At 40.0% G+C, this 17,965-nt stretch overlaps 1 protein-coding gene and 1 pseudogene across 2 annotated transcripts in view; both read right to left on the minus strand.

Moving 5' to 3' along the window:
* Positions 1-477: 477 nt before the first annotated feature.
* LOC143272466 (large ribosomal subunit protein uL1 pseudogene) lies at positions 478-1,372 on the minus strand (annotated as a pseudogene).
* A 2,889-nt stretch (positions 1,373-4,261) lies between these two features.
* Mamdc2 (MAM domain containing 2) overlaps positions 4,262-17,965 on the minus strand; it is a 158,218-nt gene continuing 144,514 nt past the window's right edge. The window contains exons 12-14 of one of the 2 annotated variants that reach the window (XM_006985376.4): positions 13,160-13,419; positions 5,412-5,496; positions 4,262-5,285 (exon numbers count right to left, since the gene is read on the minus strand). In XM_006985376.4, the coding sequence (XP_006985438.1) occupies positions 5,221-5,285; positions 5,412-5,496; positions 13,160-13,419 (410 nt within the window). In that variant the 3' untranslated portion in view covers positions 4,262-5,220. Of the gene's footprint in view, positions 5,286-5,411; positions 5,497-13,159; positions 13,420-17,965 lie in introns of those variants that run through there. The other variant, XM_016003868.3, reaches the window with a different exon arrangement.

The raw sequence follows: 17,965 nt of genomic DNA on the forward strand, positions 1-17,965 counted from the left end.
CACGAGCCACATGGCAAGGTATAGATTTATGGAAATGGATTAATTTAAGATGTAAGAACAGTTAGCAAGAAGCCTGCCATGGCCATACAGTTTGTAAGTAATGTAAGTCTCTGTGTTTACTTGGTTGGTTTTGAGCAGCTGTGGGACTGGTGGGTGACAGAGATTTGTCCTGACTGTGGGCCAGGAAGGAAAACTCTAGCTACAAGAGTCAGCGACTACTGTGGGAACAAGGAGAAGACATTGCCTCACTGCTGCTTACAATAAGTCTTGAGCACCTAGTGCTAAAAAAGATGACAGCATGACAAGATTATATGGTTGCTTTATCCTTAAGATGGCACTATAAGCTCACAATTTCTTTATACAGAAAGGGACACAAAAATAACTGAGATTTAGCTGGAATTTCATCAATTCCTTATCATATAAAATGGGAAGACTTTTGTGTCAGAAACTAAATGTGTCTAAGTTCTTGTTGTTGGGTATTTTGTTGGTTTTATTTTGTTTTGAGACCAAGTTTTATATAGTCCAGACAGGTCTTGAATTCCTTATCGAACCAATGATGACTTTGAATTTCTGATTCTCCTTCCAGCCCTGTAAATGCTGGGATTGCAGGCATGCGTTACCATATCTTGCCATGTATTTTTTTTATGGTAACATTAAGGCTTATTGGGGTGTTCTAGTACAGACACTGGGACTTGTCCATGGTGCTCTTGATGTACAAAGCCAGGACATTTTGCCAGTTCTTCTTGAGCAAGGACACTAAGAAATCGACAGTCAAGTGGATGTCGTAGACTGACTAGCTCATCATCGGTCATCTTCACATGGCCAACAGTACCTTCTTCATCTGGAACTTGATTATGGATTTCACCTCATCAGCTTTGGCCACCATGTTTTCATTGTTTGTCAGCAGGGAAGGGAACTTGCCAGCCTTGTTTAGGCCTGGGTCCAGGATACATGGGATCTGCTTGATCAGAGACTCAGAAGCCAAAAAGGCATCACACTTCTTGGCTAGCTTTTGACCAACTTCTTGTTCTTATTAAGCTTCTTCAGCACCTCGATGTCCTTGTGGGGGATATCCACCACTTTGGCTTCATGGCAGTGCTGCTGGTCTCCCAGGATGCATACAGAAAACTTGGGGCGAGGAGTAGACTTAAGCCTGTCGGTGCCTGAGAAGCATTTGTCCTTCTGAGGGTCATAGCTCTCCAGGCTGATCTGCAACTCCACAGTTTCCAGAAACTTGTGATGCGTGTGCTGGTTCCCGTGTAGGACTTCCCGCACTACCTTGTACAGGGTGTTGCAAAAGACTTTGCTGCTCACGGCTGCTGAGGTCATGAAAAACCGGTTATTCTTCATAGCTACTACTTTACCCCACTTTCCAAAGTAGAAAAAGGAACCAGAGGGTAAATGACTTGCTGTCAATTATAGTTTGTAAGCAGCAGAACTAGGATTTGAATGGAGGCAGCCAGAATCCAGGAGCAGAGTACCTAATTTCTGGACTGTGCTATATCTTTACAGTGATTCACATACCAGAAATCCAGTAGTATTAGAAACATTATTAGTTATGAAAAGTTTTCCCCCTATCTGGTGGTATAGGGGAAATATGGAGATGAAAAGTCAAGGCGCCCCATATTTTATCCCCCAAGAGTAAGACAAGAAAGCACCCAGGCCTCTGGAGTCCTACACTATGGATCTCTGCTGTCAGATGCTCCTCCTAGGCTTTCCCATAAACCCTGAGTATATGACCACATTGTATTTCTTGAAATTGTGCTTACTAGCTGTCTTGTATCTCTCCTTCTCCACTAACCTGTGAGCATCTTTGTAAACCTCCATGCTTGGTAAGAAGCCCAAAACATAGATATCTTAAGAAATCATCTCTGAACTCTACTCTTTCATGTTAAGCCAGACCCTTCATCAGAGGTACTGTTTTGTTGGTATCTACACTATTCCTCCTTTCTATACAGAAATAACCTCAACTGCAGATGGTGAATTGTAAGAGCGAAGGCAATCTGCGTAGAAAGCTGTTTTTATTTAAAGAGCTTGGGTGTTTAGGTGCTGCTGGGAGTTGGAAGAATTCAAAGACTGGGGTTAAGTTGTTAAGTAGCTCCTAGTAACTAGTGTGCCTTCTTCCCCTTGGACATTTCTGAACCTGGGAAAACTATGCTGTGCTTACGATCTGCCTGTATTTTCATCTACACGGAATATAGTCACAAAGAATGCTAAGGGCCACTTGGAAAGAGAACCTAGGCATGAAACAGTGGAACCCTGAAAGGGAGTAAATCAGGGAAGGTGAGTCACTCAGCTCACTTTCTACCTCCTTGTATCTAAAAAAGGCAGGTTGTTTCTTAGCAACTGCTGGTAATAATTACCTCTTTCCTTCCTGCTCCCAAATAGTTCTCTAAGCCACTGAGGCATCTCTCCAATCTGTTAAGCTCATTTTTCCCTCCCAGACAGGGTCCGTCACTGAACCTGGAGCTCATCTAGTTGCCACCATGTCAAGCTTTTAGCACGGGTGCCCGGGGATCCTAACTGAGGTCCTCAGGCTGGCATGGCAGGCATTTTACAGATTGAGCCATCCGCTTAGTTCCATACTGGAGCGATGTGTATAGGCAGTAAACCCTAGAAGGGAGGAACTAGGAACCTTTGGCTAGTCTGTAATTCATATTGCTGTTGGAGTTTAGGGGAGAGCTGGCAGGTTGAGGAGGCCATTTTAGAAAGGTTAGAACACGGGACAGGCAGCACAAGAGGCTTGATTTCCAACCCAGGTCTTGCACTAACTACTGCTCTTGAACGGATTTAGTTTTCTTATTTATGAAATGAGACTGCTGCTTGGATCTACTTCTTCATAGGTTGTCAGGGTTAGATAAGTTGACTTGTGTAAAAAATACTTGCTCTGCCTCTGAAAACAGGTATTCAGTAAATGTTAGATGGAATGATTACATGAGAGTTTATGTCACCATCAAGGATGCCAGTGAACTACTTCATTCATTCATCACATAGCACAAATACCTCACGGTGTACTCAGATACGTGCGGGTGCTGGAGACACACTCTACATTCCTTTATTCAGCAAATGTAACTATAGTTACAGGTGGGGACAATGCTCTAAAGGATTTATGCTGACTAATGTGTGTCTAATTAATCATAATAAGAAAAATTTCATTAACAAAATTGTTTTATTACAAAATGAATTTAGTTTTTCCTATAAACCTTAGGGTGTTGATTGTTGTGCAGCTGAGTATTTTTATTTTCTAAGTAATGTGGCATGCAGAGAGGCGTGGTGTTCTTCACAGATAAGGCCAATGAATTTATAGCCATGCAAAGCTAAGGAGTTGACATGCCACCACTTCAATACTATGCAGTCTTAAGTAACTTTCCACCATGTCGTTTCATTTTGTTTTATCTTCGTGATGCTTGGGATCAAAGCCCAGGCCGTGCTTATGTTTCCCAAGTGCTGCATCATTGAGCTACGTCCCCAGTACTAATACTTAGCATTCATATCTGCGAAAATGCTAATTATATTTCCATTTCAGGGGATGAGGGAGAGATTAAACTCATTTGCTCATTCAACTTTGTTTCTGGGCATTAAGAACATAAAAGTAAACAACAGATTCTGAGCTCTGGGTTGGTTATATGGCTCAGTGTGTAAAGGTACTTGCTGACAAGCCTGACTTGAGTTCAGTTCCCAGGACCCATGTGGTAGAGGGAGAGAAGCGACTCTCTCAAGTGAAGGTCAGAATCTTAACACTTGCACTATGCCATTCATGTGCCCCTTCCCCAATAAGTACATTTAAAAGCTAAAAGAGAGACTGAGACACTTTGCTCAGCTTCGGTGCAGGGAGGAGGGGATTGGACCTGCCTCAACTGAATGTACCACACTCTGCTGACTCCCCAAGGGAGACCTTGCCTTGGAGGAGGTGGAAATGAGGGGTGGGATGTTGGGGGAAGGCTGGGAGGCAGTAGGAGGGAGGAGAGGGAATCTCTGGCTGATATGTAAAACAAATAGAAAATCTCTTAATAAAAAAAATAAAAACTAAAAGAAAATAATTTTGTTGTTATAGTTTAATTCTAGAGATAAAATTTATGGAAACTGAGATTGCTTATGGGAAATAAAATACTCTTTAAATATAATTATTATATAAACATATGCAGTATTAATGTCACTAATTAGGTGAATGAAGACAATTATGGCAGAATAGAGATTCAAGTTAGAATTTACAATTATATAATAAATATGTTCTGATAAAGACAAATAATGTAGAAATGAGTTAATTGCTAATGAAAGGAGTTTCAAATGATCTTTTATTAGTTAATTTTGAAGTTTTACAACAGCTACTTGCCACACAATTGCACACATATATACAATTCTCTGAGTAAATAGAAAATAATAGTTTAGTAAATGTAGTTGAACTCATATTACTCAAAACGTCACCAAAACATTTATTATAAAAATCAGTCGAATTGTTGAACAAGTTTATAAAAATTGTTGGGTGTGTGTACAAGAAAAATTCAAGCTTGCCTTACTGAAAGGTGCATTTCTGTACATGTGCTCTTAGTGCCTGTCCAAGGTAGTTCAAAGGGAGAAGAAAGCAGGTAGCATTGTCTTGTACTGCAGTGCTAATTAGCATGGACTTACCCTGGGGCTCCATGAAAGCTCCTTTCCTATACCTATAGTGATGTAACAGTAAAGATTTATAGCTTTCTTCTGTGACTATAATGCATAAATGATGCTTTATTTCCAGAATAACTTGTTACCATAAAACTGCATTCATTTTGCAGATATTACTGACACTTTGCATGATTTAAGACAAATTTTCATACTTGAAACTCAAAGGAAAAACCACCAAGACCTAGTCTCTCAATACATTCACTGAATGCAGACTTAAATATGCACATTCACTTTGATTGTGCCCTTCATATGTGCACTTTGAAATGACTTTAACATAGTACATTTGTATTTTCAACTGGCACCAAAATTAAGATGAAATGATCTATGTAAAATCAGTAGCCTGTACTTCTAGTAACAGTTGTCAAATGTGCAGGGGAATAAAAAAGGAAAGCCCTGAGTCAATATATATATGTAGTTTTCAAAAGTAATGAAAGGGGTGTTCTGAAGTCATTTCAACTTATGCAATAGTTAAGAATATCCAGTATCCATTTCTTCTGTTTTCACTTTGATTGAAGAGAGGTACAAATTTTGTCTACTTAATCCAATGTAGATGATTTCTTAATACTCAATTTCATTTAAGTCTTCAGAATATCCTGATGATTGTTGAGTTGTGTCTTCCATTTCTATCAAGAAAGACAGACAATAATTATTTTCTCTATAGAAAAGATAATTTTTGAATTCTTATAATTTGAGACTATATTATAAAATTCATTTTCCAATCAAGCTTATGTAATTGGGGAAAATAGTACCTGTACATGGTCCTGCCTGAAATTTGACATCATCAATGGCAATATCACTTCTTATTGACACTCCCCGAATGGCTTCAAAAATGATCTGAAAAAGAATGACATTTGTATTTAGAAATAGAGTCAAGCTAATAAAACTTTGTTGGTCAGGGAAGATCTAGGCTTTTTGGCTCTAAAAGTTTTGATAACTAGTGGGGCTGACTTTAAGGAAAAGGACACAAATTACAAATTCAAGCCTGGCTCTTATAACCCCATCAATCAAGAGGCTAACGTGGAAGGATTGTTGCAAATTCAAGCCAGCCTAGACTACTTAGTGAGTTCTAGAAGAGCCTGGTCTACATTGCAAGCTTGAGGCCAGCCAGGGAAACATAGTGAGACCAAGTCTCTAAAATAAAATAAAATAAAATAAAATAAAATAAAATAAAATAAAATAAAATAAAATAAAATAAAATAATCAAACAACAATAAAATAACATTACAAATTCAAATTAGATTTTTTGGAGTTGAAATATTTCACAATGAAGTATGATGCCTCATGACTCTTCGACATCTTTAGGCAGTTCTCCAGAGATGCTTGATCAGGAGTGCTTCCTAGGAACCTGCTAACCCCACTTAGAACATTCTGTCTAGCTCCTCTCAGCATTTTCAGTTTCTTTAGGCTCCCATTGAATCTACCTTTGGTACTGGCACTAGGTGGAAAAGCTAAATAATGAGGTGTAAAATAATTAAATTGATCAAAAGATAGTGAATCACTTATGTCAAATACCTTAACATCAAAAGCACAGCCCACGTGCCTTGGGGGGTGGGGCACCCTGTTTCATAGTTTAGAGTCTTTGAAGAAAACAACTAATCAAATATTCTTGATCTAGAAAAAATAGTTCACCAGCTCCAAGGATGTTGCAATAATGGTTAGTAAGTGACTGAATCTTCAGACAGGTTTGTGGGTAATGAAAACTGTCCTGAAGATGTATGTGCTCTACCCATGTCATTAGATTAGTTTGTGCTTCAGATTAAATTTTGTAAAAAGCCCCTAAGCTAATCTTATTAAAGCCACCCCAAATTAAGAGTATAAATAGAGGGCTGGAGAGATGGCTCAGCAGTTAGGAGCACTGAATACTCTTTCAGAGGACCTAGATTCAATTCCCAGCACCCACATGGCAGCTCATAACTGTCTGTAACTCCAGGATCCAACACCCTCATACAAACTTAAATGGAGGCAAAACATCAAATACATATAAAATAAAAATAAATTAAAAAATAAAGAATAAAAATAGAATAATTAATAAGTTTATGTAATTATGCTGAATTTAATGATTCAAGGAAATTTTAATGACAAGCACATAACAAGATAAAGTCAAGAAAACTTTCTAAGAACATAACATGTAATGGTTAATTTTAAACATGAATTTTTCGGGACTGATGGGCATCAAGGTGGTTATAAGGCATTATTTCTGAGCATGTGTGTGGAGGAGCACTTTCTGGAAAAGATTGGCTTTTGAAGTCACGGCCCAAGCTAGGCTATGTGATCTTAATTCAGTGTGGAAGGCAGAGGGAGAGGAAGTTCTCTCTCTTTTAGAACTGGGTTGCTATCATCTGCTGCTGGGTATCTGAATGCTGGACTCCAGGGCTTTTGGTCTCCAAGACTTATATTAGGTGAGGCTTCAGGTCTTGTTGAAGGTTAGACCTTTGTTTCCCTGGTTCTCAGATAAAGACTAAGCTGTGCTACACCTTTTTGGGTTCCTTAGATTGCAGATGATGCATTGTGGACATTTTTAACCAATTTCTATAGTAAATCCTTCTCTTCCCTTCGATCCATCTGTCCATCTGCCTGTCCATCCATCCAGAATTCTATTTCTCTAGAATATACAACCCTAAGCAAGAATCAAAGTAAGTGGTAAGAAAAGGGGGTAAAATGGTCCAATGCATCTGCGTAGGAGAATATATGAATGCAATTAATAAACATTTCGGTTTTCTGAACAGCAACAACAATCTGGTTTTTAGATTTCAATGACTATAATAGCCAAATTCTAATGGAATGACATTCTGAGTAATCTGTGATTTGGCTAAACTCTGGACTTCATAAACCTTTTGTGAAGGTTAATCCTTGAGTGACAGCCATGTTATAGCCCATGACTTCCCCATTGTAATTTTAGGTATGTGGTAGCAACTCTTTTTTCTCTTCATTTACAAGATTATTTTGGCTTATCTTTGGGCTTTACGTCTAACCAACCCTATCCTGTAGCAACCAATAAACAAATATTTATTTACAGAATACCTGCAATAAATATGGGATTAAATTAGGTATAATATTGATTCCCAAATTATGGGCTGAATCATCCAATTGTATTCCTAAGGGTGTTGTAGGATAGTTTGAAATTTCAGATGGAAATATTCAACATTTAGCAATACTGTGGGAACTACTAGTTGAAAATCATCTAAAGATTCAACATTAGGTGGGCTTATATTCCTTCTGATAACATCTTATCATTATACAGTTGGGGTTTTGGTAACCACTGTAATTAAAGCAAGTGCCATGTAAAACTCTTTGAGAAACTTTAAATAAAGGTGGTATACTAAACTGGTCAGCCTTGGCTGGTTTGAAAAGTTACACAATACCAAGCAGGTGCATAAAATTATGTACATACTGTATATATGCATAAATGTGAAATGACTACTAAGTCATTAGAATATAGTTTTTCTTAAGTTATTTGGACCTAAATACTTAATAAATGGAACTGATATGTGCTTCTTTTGGTCTAGAAAAACAGGCCAAAATCTAGGTATGGTGGTGCACACCTTTAGTTCCAGCACTAAGGAGGCAGAGGCTGTCAGATCTATGTGAGTTCAAAGCCAGCCTGGTCTACAGAGCAATTTCCAGGACAGCCAGGGCCACACAGAGCAACCCTGTCTTGAGAATCCAAAAGAAAAAAGAAAGAAAACCAGGTCAAAATTAGTAAGAGTAGGCAGCTATAAGACAACAAAGTAGAGGTGGGTGTGGTGGTTCATGCCCATAATCACAGCATTTGGGAGGCTAAGAAAGGAGGATTATGAACTTAAGACCAGCTTTGACTGCATCTTAGAAGGGGATACAAAGCAAGATCCTGTGGGCTTCTCTCCTTACTGCTGCTTCCTGGCCATCTTCTTGCTAGGGCTAGTGCTGTGGGGCCCAAATATCCTGACCCTGCTATACTATGTTTTCCAAGTAGTTGCTGGAGCTACTGTTTAAAAACCAGGTCATTGCCTTAAAGCCATCTGGTGTGTTCTTTTTTTTTTTTTTTTTTTTTTGGTTTTTCGAGACAGGGTTTCTCTTGTGTAGCTTTGCGCCTTTCCTGGAACTCACTTGGTAGCCCAGGCTGGCCTCAAACTCACAGAGATCCGCCTGGCTCTGCCTCCCGAGTGCTGGGATTAAAGGCGTGCGCCACCACCGCCCGGCTGCCATCTGGTGTGTTCTTATTGCTTTTGGAATAATTTAAAAACTTTTACCACATACTCTGAAGTTTTGCAAAATTATCCCAGTACTCCTTTGGCTTTATTACCTAATCATTTTCATCTCCTCTTCTCTGTCTCCAATTAATATTATTTTTAATGAGCAAACCATACTTCCATATATTTATAAGGCTCAACATGATATTTTAATATACATTAATAATACACAAACATTAAATCAAGCAGATTACTCATGGTTCATCATTTTCTGGAGGTGAGATATTTAAAATTTACTTGCCTAGTCATTTGGAAATATGTAGTGCATTATTATTGGCTGCAGTCACCTTGTTGTTCAGTTAGACCTCAAAACTCATTCCTTCTGTCTTCCTCAAGTGTCAGCCTTTGACCCACAACCTATCATTTGTTGCGGAATATTTCTGTACACTTTGTGAAAATGTATTGTGGTGACTGGTGTAATAAAGAGCTGAATGGCCAATAGCTAGGCAGGATTTTCAGAGTAGAGAGAATGCTGGGAAGAAGAAGGGCAGAGTCGCCAGCCAGATGCAGAACAAGCAGCATGGACAGTATGAGGTAAACAAGCCTCAGGGCAGCACATAGATTAAAAGAAATGGGTTAATTTAAGTTATAGGGCTAGTTAGAAACAAGCCTATGCTATTGATCAAGCTTTCATAATTATTAAGAAGCCTCAGTGTGGTTATTTGGGAGCTGGCAGGAGGGACAGAAAAATCTGTGTACAATCATTCCATCACAACTTATCATTCCATCATTCTCTTTGCCACATCTGGCTCAGCTATCCTGTATTCAACTCCATTTCTATGAGTTCAAATTGCCTTGTTTTTTATTGGCACTGGAATTATACTATCTATTTTTGGCTTATGGTTTAAAGTTTTTAATTTTTGTGTATGTGTGTATGTCTGTGTGTGTCTATGCATGTGTGTAGGTACCTATGGAAGCTATAAGAAGGTCTCAGATTCCTGGAACTGGAGTTAACAGGAGGTTGTGAACCACCCAACATGGGTGCTGGAAGCAAACTCGGGTCCTCTGAAAGAGAGCAAGTGTTCTTAACCACTGAGCCATCTCTCTAGTCCCAGTTTATAGTTTAGTGTTTTTTTTTTTTAAATTACTCTCCTACATGAATATAGAATCGAAAAGAAGTAAGAACTTCCTATGTTATAGTTATGGCAGAAATTTAGCATATATTACATGCATGTGGTCAATAAATATTTATGAAAATGTGATACTTTATATTAGACTACAACAACTCAGTCTGGAAACCTGATACAGCTAATGAGAATATCAGTTTTGCCATGGTGATGAGAATTAAAGACCAGGGAAATCTGGGAGGAAAATGTAGTTTTTAGAAACAGTGAAACATTTTTTAATAACTTGGTATATTAAAGTTTATAAAATCTTTCACACATACAATCTTATTTGATGCCCACTTTTACTCTGCTAGGGTCAGCATGATGGGAATTATTTACCCATTTTGAATACGTAGAAATAATCCCAGAGCAAATAAGGTTTGTCCAAGGCCACTTGGTGCTTGTGACCCTAAGAGAATGAGGACAGTTTGGGAGTTTTGCAGGGCGTGGCAGTATAGAACTGTGGTTATGGAAACAGACTTTGGTACTAGGTTATAGATGTAACTGTCTTATTAAATAAGAAACACAGAGCCAATGCAAAGATGAAAGCCCAAGAGGTCAGAGTGATAGCTAAGAGCTAAAAACCTTACCCTTCACTGCCGCTGCTATCTTCCTCAGCAAGAGACCTACTTCCTGTCTGTTTGTCTTTTTTATAAACTTTCTATTCTGCCTTTCTTATTGGTTGTATACCCAACCACATGACCTCCTCATCACTTCCTGTCTGTACAGACCTCCAAGTCTTCTATGGTTGGTATTGAGATTAAAGGTGTGTGTCTCCATGCTGGCTGTATCCTTGAACACACAGAGATCCGCCTAGCTCTGCCTTCCAAGAGCTGGGATTAAAGGTGTGCACCACCACCACCCAGTTTCTGCTATGGCTTGCTATTAGCTTGACCCCTAGGCAACTTTATTTATTAACATACAAATAAAATCACATTTCAGTACAATTAAAATATCACCATACTAGGTAGGTCTGAGTGTAAGTTCTCTATAAGCCATTTGCTTTTCTCTATCTATAAAATAGAGCTATGACATTAATTGGAACAATTTATGTAGAGTTCTTAGCACTGTAAGTACCTACTGCGTAACAGATGGCCAGGCTATGTGTGCAATGTATTTGCATTTTATTTGACAGTAGAATGCATCCTAGACCACCTACAGTCATATGGGATTCCTGAGGTGAGCATTAGGTACAGAAGAAGAAATTGATTTCCTGTCCTATTATCAGCCAAAGGGGTCAGTCTACTCTAAAGTCTTCCTTCTAGATTGTAGTTAGTCTTTCTAACTGTTTGAACTGCAACATTCCAAATCGACACTCCAGATGGTTTGCCAGTCTACATTTAGAAAGTATTTCAAGCTGAGTGTAGTGGTGCATGCCCAGAATCCCAGCAATGGGAATTTAAGGAAGGAGAATCCTGAGTTGGAGTCCAGTCTGGGCTATATAACCAGACCTCTCAAAGCAAAAACAAAACCAGTTTCAAAGGCTACCTATGCAGCAATCATAATATATTTTATGCAAGGCCCTGTGTGCTGATTCCCAGAATTCAAATTTCAGAGCATTCATGTATGTGTCCTTTGAGAGTTAAAAAAAAAAAAAATCAGTGCTAGCCTAGGAGTATAGCTCAGTGATGGAACACTTGCCTGGCATAGAGTTAATGGATTTGATCTGCACTGCAAAATGGAGGGGTGTGTTTGTGTGTGTGTGTGTGTGTGTGTGTGTGTGTGTGTGTGTGTGTGTGTGCGCACGCGCGTTTAGATACTATCCTCAAAGACATATTCATTTAAATTTGGAGATTTTTCTATTTTTAGCTTGCATCAGAATCACTTAGAGGGCTTATTAAAGTAAATTTCTGGGATTCCAAAGCCCTTCAGAGTTTCTGATTTAGTATTCTGAGGTGGAGTTTGAGAATTAGCATTTTGGGGGAACTTATATTTCAGATGTTTCTGATGCTGCTGGTGTATGGACCATGTCTTGAGAACTATTTGAAAAAGGGTCTGCATTCCCTGGAGTCTAACAAGATTGAGCCGCCATCTCTGAATGATGATCAACTACATTAGTAAGTTTTCATCTGCTTCATGTACCTTCTATAACAGTCATAAAAAATCTTCACGGAGCAATCTGCCATTCTCTAATATATCTCCAAACAGTTATTCATGCTTAACTGATGGATCCTTCCTAGATAGCAGAATTTGTCATTTATGCTTATCAATGTAGCAGCTTGAGTGGCATTGTATTTAGACACTTGAGCTGCAATTTCTTAGTTTAGATCTTTAGAAAATCAGTTTGTGTTGTAGAGTGGTTAAAAAAAAAAGCCTGTATTTTGGATACCTCTTCTCAGGAAGACTTGAGCTTAAGCCAAGGCACCTAGCCAGTGGTTAAAAGCTGAGGGGACCCAGGAGGTTTACCACCCAAAAGCAAAGCTGCAGAGGAAGCTGGAGCATTAGTTGGAGAGCATGCTCACGCCAGAATTCTACAGAGTGAATTCAAGAACAATTGGGAGCCTGAAGGTTGTCTCCCCAGAACTTTAGCTTTGGTGGCTGTGTGAAGTGTGTGGTTATAGGAAGGCAAACCTAGGCTTTCTAGGCTAGAGGAGTTGCTTAGGTCCACCCACTGGAATGATTAAATACATCTAGGACAGGGGCTTTCTATAGCACATGGAGAGTTGGGGGGCTGGAGTGCAGATGGCCGTGGGTTTGGGATTAAGACCCCTAGTTTCTTCTACAACAATAAGTAATGCATACAGAGGCTTTAAAGAACTTGCCATGGGCTATACACACTCTTAAGTGGAAGCTGAGAACAAAAGCCCTTACATGCAAGTGGATTATGGGTAATAGGAGCAGTACTAGTATATTCAGAAAAAAAGAGACTTCCTTTTGGAAGGAATGTACTTGACATTCACAACACACTAAGACAGACTAGGAACCCTTTCATCCTTGAATTGTAAAAAACAATCACTTTATGCATGAATGGCCAAAGCTTTAGCTCCCTGTCTAATTTTCCCTTCACTGCTTAAGAGTTAATCAATAACAGGCTAATTATGTTTACTCTTCAACTAATCCTGCCTTTATCTCTGACCTGAAAAGGGACAAAATATTCTCTTTTGTAGCACCAGGCGCCTCGGTTCAGGTTTCCCTGGTGGATTCTCATCCCTCCGGGCTTACCTGGTGTTGCCTCCTGCAGCTGTATTCAACCAGCGCCCGCAGCCAGGAGATGCTCTGCTCCCCTTGTCTTTTCCACAACAGGGACTCTTTGCTCTCTTCTTCTGTTTTCAAAAAAACGCTCAGCAGGCCAGTTCCTGCTCCATACATGTGGTAGAAGAAAGTCAAGCAGTGTTTCCCAGGGACGCCTCTCAGGGGCCAGGACAAGAGGTGTGCTTTTTGTCCATACACCATGTGTGAGGCCTCGATATACATGTAGTAGCCTTGAGAGGAATGAAAAGCAGGCATGGTTAAAAAAAGACCCAAACACATTTTCTTTCTTTCTTTCTCTTTCTTTCTTTCTTTCTTTCTTTCTTTCTTTCTTTCTTTCTTTCTTTCTTTCTTTCTTTCTTTCTTTCTTCCTTCCTTCCTTCCTTCCTTCCTTCCTTCCTTCCTTCCTTCCTTTCTCTCTCTCTCTCTCTCTCTCTCTCTCTCTCTCTCTCTCTCTCTCTCTCTCCCTCTCTCTCTCTCTCTTTCTTTTTTGTAGTATTCTGGTAACATAGACACTTTGGCTGTGGTACTGAGAAAAGGGTATATAATTCTGGAAAGTATGTATGATCAAAAAAAAAATAGATACACTGTGAGGATTAGACTGCAAAATGATTCTTTTCATTTAATGGTTTATAATTCAGTTTAATAAAATGAAAGGAATTAGTGCAACAGTATTATGTCACTGGTATAATTATCACATCAGAATTTATCTCACTACTTCACAGATAATACTTTGTTCCATGTGTTTTTATACTCCCTTGCGCTTCATACATTAAAATCCTAATGCCTAGGGCATCCACATTAGAGAGGTGATTATGTCACAAGGGCAGTGACCCCAAAATGAGGCCAGCATCTTCATCAAGGACTCCTGAAACTAACTCATCTTTCACGCCATGAGAGAGGAGCATGAGGAGATGGCCATGGCTGAAGAAGAAGCCCCCACCCTCACCCCTGATACTAAATCTGCTGGTGGCTTGATCTTGGGTTTCCCAGCTTCCACAACTGGGATGAACTAATGTATGTTGTTTATAAGCTTCCAGCAGTCCAGCAGAACTAAAGCATAGCCTCCCCCAGTCTATTCCAGCTCTTACAGTTGCTGAGGCTAGGACCTATAAACCACACAGCATTCTCCCTCCCCTTGCTCTCCAGGCTGTCAGGAAGTCCTGGTGGGTCCACCTTCACAGTAAATCCAGAGCCCTGTCTCACTCCCTCCACTGCTAGTGTCCTGCTCCTGTCATGTCAGCTTGAACTAAAGTGACAGATTCCTGGCTCATGTGTTTGCGTTTACCTTATCCCGTATAGTCTACCCTCAGCAGTATCTATAGCAATCCTTCTAAATGCTTAATATATATGTGTGTGTGTGCATGTGTGTGTGCGCATGTGTGTTTTCACACCCAGTTGTGTGTATCAATGTGAGCCTGTGTCTGCCACCATGCCTGTGTGATGGTCACAGAACAACCTTCAATGTTGATCCCTGCCTTCCATCTTGTTTGAGGCAGGGTGTATTTGCTGTTTTTCTATTGTATATGATAGGTTATCAGTCCTGTGAGCTTCTGGGGATCCTTCGGTCTCTGCCTCTCCCTACAGATGCTGATGCTACTGCATCCACAGGTTCTGGAGATCCAAACTCAGGCCAGTATGATTTCACAAAAGTGCTTTTGCCTACTGGGCATCTTTCCAGACCCTAAAAACTAAATCGTACCATGGCTTTGTTTCAAGTTTCCATTAGTTTAGCTCAGAGTCCAGGCTGACTGCCTCAGGATTGCTTCAGGGCCCTGAACAACTTGCCTCCCACCCACTACCTTTCACTACTATCTTTCTTATCACTCATTAAGTGGACTTTACTGTTCCTGGATGTCACCTCAGGCTTTTGTGCATGCTGACCCTGGCTCTTGTGGAGATATTCTGGGGTCTCACTCTCTTTCCCACTTTAAATGGCCACTTGGATGCTATCTTTTCTATTGGGCCTATTCTGACCTCACTATTGCAAGTTGCTGTCTCCCCTTCTCACCTGCTTCCTCAGCACTCCTCATCCCTTAGACCTTAATTTATTATACTTTTGTAACTTTGCCTTTTAATGGGTTACCTCATTTTCTCCTCTTTAATCTCTGTTTCCCTCTTCTCTCTCCCACAGAGTATCCTTGTTTAGTTCAGGACTCTATCCCCAGTTCCTAGGCATGGGAGACGTTCAGAAGAATTTGTGAGCGGATGGAGGAACATATTTTCTTTCATAGCACTAAACCACAAACAAGTCTGATCATTTCTAGAACACATGGCTCCACCAAGTTCACACTGAAAGTTGAGGTTCTTGGCAATGAGAAAGGCATTTGGACTTGGATGCTCTAAGGCAAAGTTACTACAAATCCAAGATGTGATAAAATCAAAGTCTTATTAAAGCAAACATTCTGAAATAAGTTCCAAATCATCTGAGGTATTTTTAAAAATGAGCATACATAAAGCTGGGCGTAGTGGTGCATGCCTGTGATTTCAGCACTTTGGAGGGAGAGGCAGAAGAAACTGGAACTCAAGGTCATACTTGGCTACATAATGAGATTGAAGCCAGCCTGGGCTACTTGAGACCTTGTTGCAAGAAAATTCTTGAAACCATATTTAAAAAAAAAAAAAAAAAAAAACCTGAGACCTTGTTTTGAAAAATACTCCACATGTATGATAATCTTTAACTGTGTAACTTTCATTGTTCATTTGCACAAAAATTGCTACAGTGGGTGTTTTGTCACATTCTGCAATCCAGGAAAACTGTATTGTATTTTATTTTCTATAACATGTACCACTTAAGCTACTGTCAAAGTAAACAAATACACATGCATGTGAGTGCACATGCAAACACACATACACACACAATCCTAATGGAAGAGTATGTTTAATTTAGTTCCATGAAACACAAGGTTAAGGAATGAAAATGGCCATGGTATGTCATCAAACCATGTACCAAGGAGTTCTGTGCTTCCTGTGTGCAAATTAGTGGCATAGTAGATTTTGATAACACCTTAAGGCATACTCAATTAAGAAGCATTCTGAGTTAGGTGTGTGTAGTAGTACACACCTGCAATCCTAGTACTTGTGAGGTGAAGGGAGGGAGATTGTGAGTTAGATGCCAGCCTGAGCTGTACAACAAGAGAAAATATCTCAAGAAATAATTTTAAGGCAATAAGAAAATGCACACACAATGAAATTTTTTTTTGTACTTGGCTTTGGAGTTTTCCAAAGGCCACTTAAAATCCCACATAAAAGACCCTTGCTAGAAATGAGACTCTAGTAGGAAAGACATTGTCCTTGAAATAACGCTTTCACCGAGCAAGTGCAAATACAAGACTGTGAGGGGCTGCGAGATAAAATAGAAAGCAATGGATTCATCATGAGTGACAGATGGCCTAGGGTTGTCTTTCACTTAGTGATAATAATTCTTGGCCATGGCCATTCTGAGGTCCTACGAGATGAACAATCTCTCAGTCACTCCCCGAGAATTGGTTCAAGTTCTTTCCTTCATGGGTACAAGATACTAGTTTCTTCAGCATTGAAAGTGAAAGTATGACTCTATGCCAGGCTCCCCCCGGCAGGCCAGGTGGGCTCTAACTAAATCAGGGCTGTCTGTGCAGCCTCCTACTCCCTCATCTCACCTTGCTTTGGACCACACACTCCTCTAGATGCAACTGCTGTCCATTCCTGTATTGCTGAGTCTTGGGTGTCAGGTGAAAGCTATCAATTAAGATCACCAGTTCCAGAGAGCTTTGGGCTTAGTGCTGTATGATATGAAAGGAAATCCACACTGCTTGACCCATGTGATTGTGCTTCTTTTGGAAGAGGGGTCCTGCTTGGATGGAGAGTAACTTTCTAGGATACTAACTTCAGTCTACCTTCAGTATTTTTAACCTTTGCAAATCACTTCAGGATATAATTTGTACTAAGAACACACATATTTGGAAATACTATTTAAAGGAATATAGACCTACTTCTACTCTTAAATAATGATCTTTAACATCTTTGCTAGCTGATCTGAACCCCCAACCCTATGCATGAATTAGTTATCCCTCTTGTTTACAAATATCTCTCCCTTCTTGACTTGCAACCACCAGAGAACTTTACAGAGGCCAGTTTGCCTCACATGTGTTTGGAGAACAGAGAAAAGTTGAGTGTGCTGACATTTCCACATTACAGCTTCGAGCTCTGTCTGTCTCAGCGACAAAACTTGGAGTGGAGCAGGATGTCACAGAATTGATGCTTGAGGCCTAGCTCATGACTTCCTGCACATGAACAATTGTTGGGTGGGGTGGGGTTGCTAAAGTGCTTTCTTTCTGTGGGCTACTGTCTGACATCTAGGATGCAGGAGTCCCACAGATCTACTGGTTGCTTGGAGCCCCATCTGTTGTTTGTGAGGCAACTGTGATGCCCCGAGAAGCAGAGACTCACACTGTACTCATAATCCTTAACTGGTAGACAGCTGCTCCTCTAGGCTTTTGGCTCTCTTTTAAAGGGTTGGGAAGGGTCTTTGGCAGTCTGCGTGGAAGGAGCAGCAAGCTGTTTTCATTAGACTGGAAGAGCACTCCTAAAAATCAGGGGGAAACATCAAAGCTTTGGGAAAAACAACTGTTAAAAAGTGTCCCTCTAGCCCTGGCCCCCGTTTTGGGTAACTGTTGCCTTGTTTTGGAACCTTGACCTTGATATCCTCCCTATGCTAATTCCCTGCCAGGTTTCACCCTCCTAAATGCTTAAGGGGAAGTTCCTTGTCTGTGTATCCTGCAATGGGCCTTAACAGCTTAG

This window comes from Peromyscus maniculatus, chromosome 1 (genome assembly GCF_049852395.1).
Source record: "Peromyscus maniculatus bairdii isolate BWxNUB_F1_BW_parent chromosome 1, HU_Pman_BW_mat_3.1, whole genome shotgun sequence".
Lineage (NCBI taxonomy): Eukaryota > Metazoa > Chordata > Mammalia > Rodentia > Cricetidae > Peromyscus > Peromyscus maniculatus.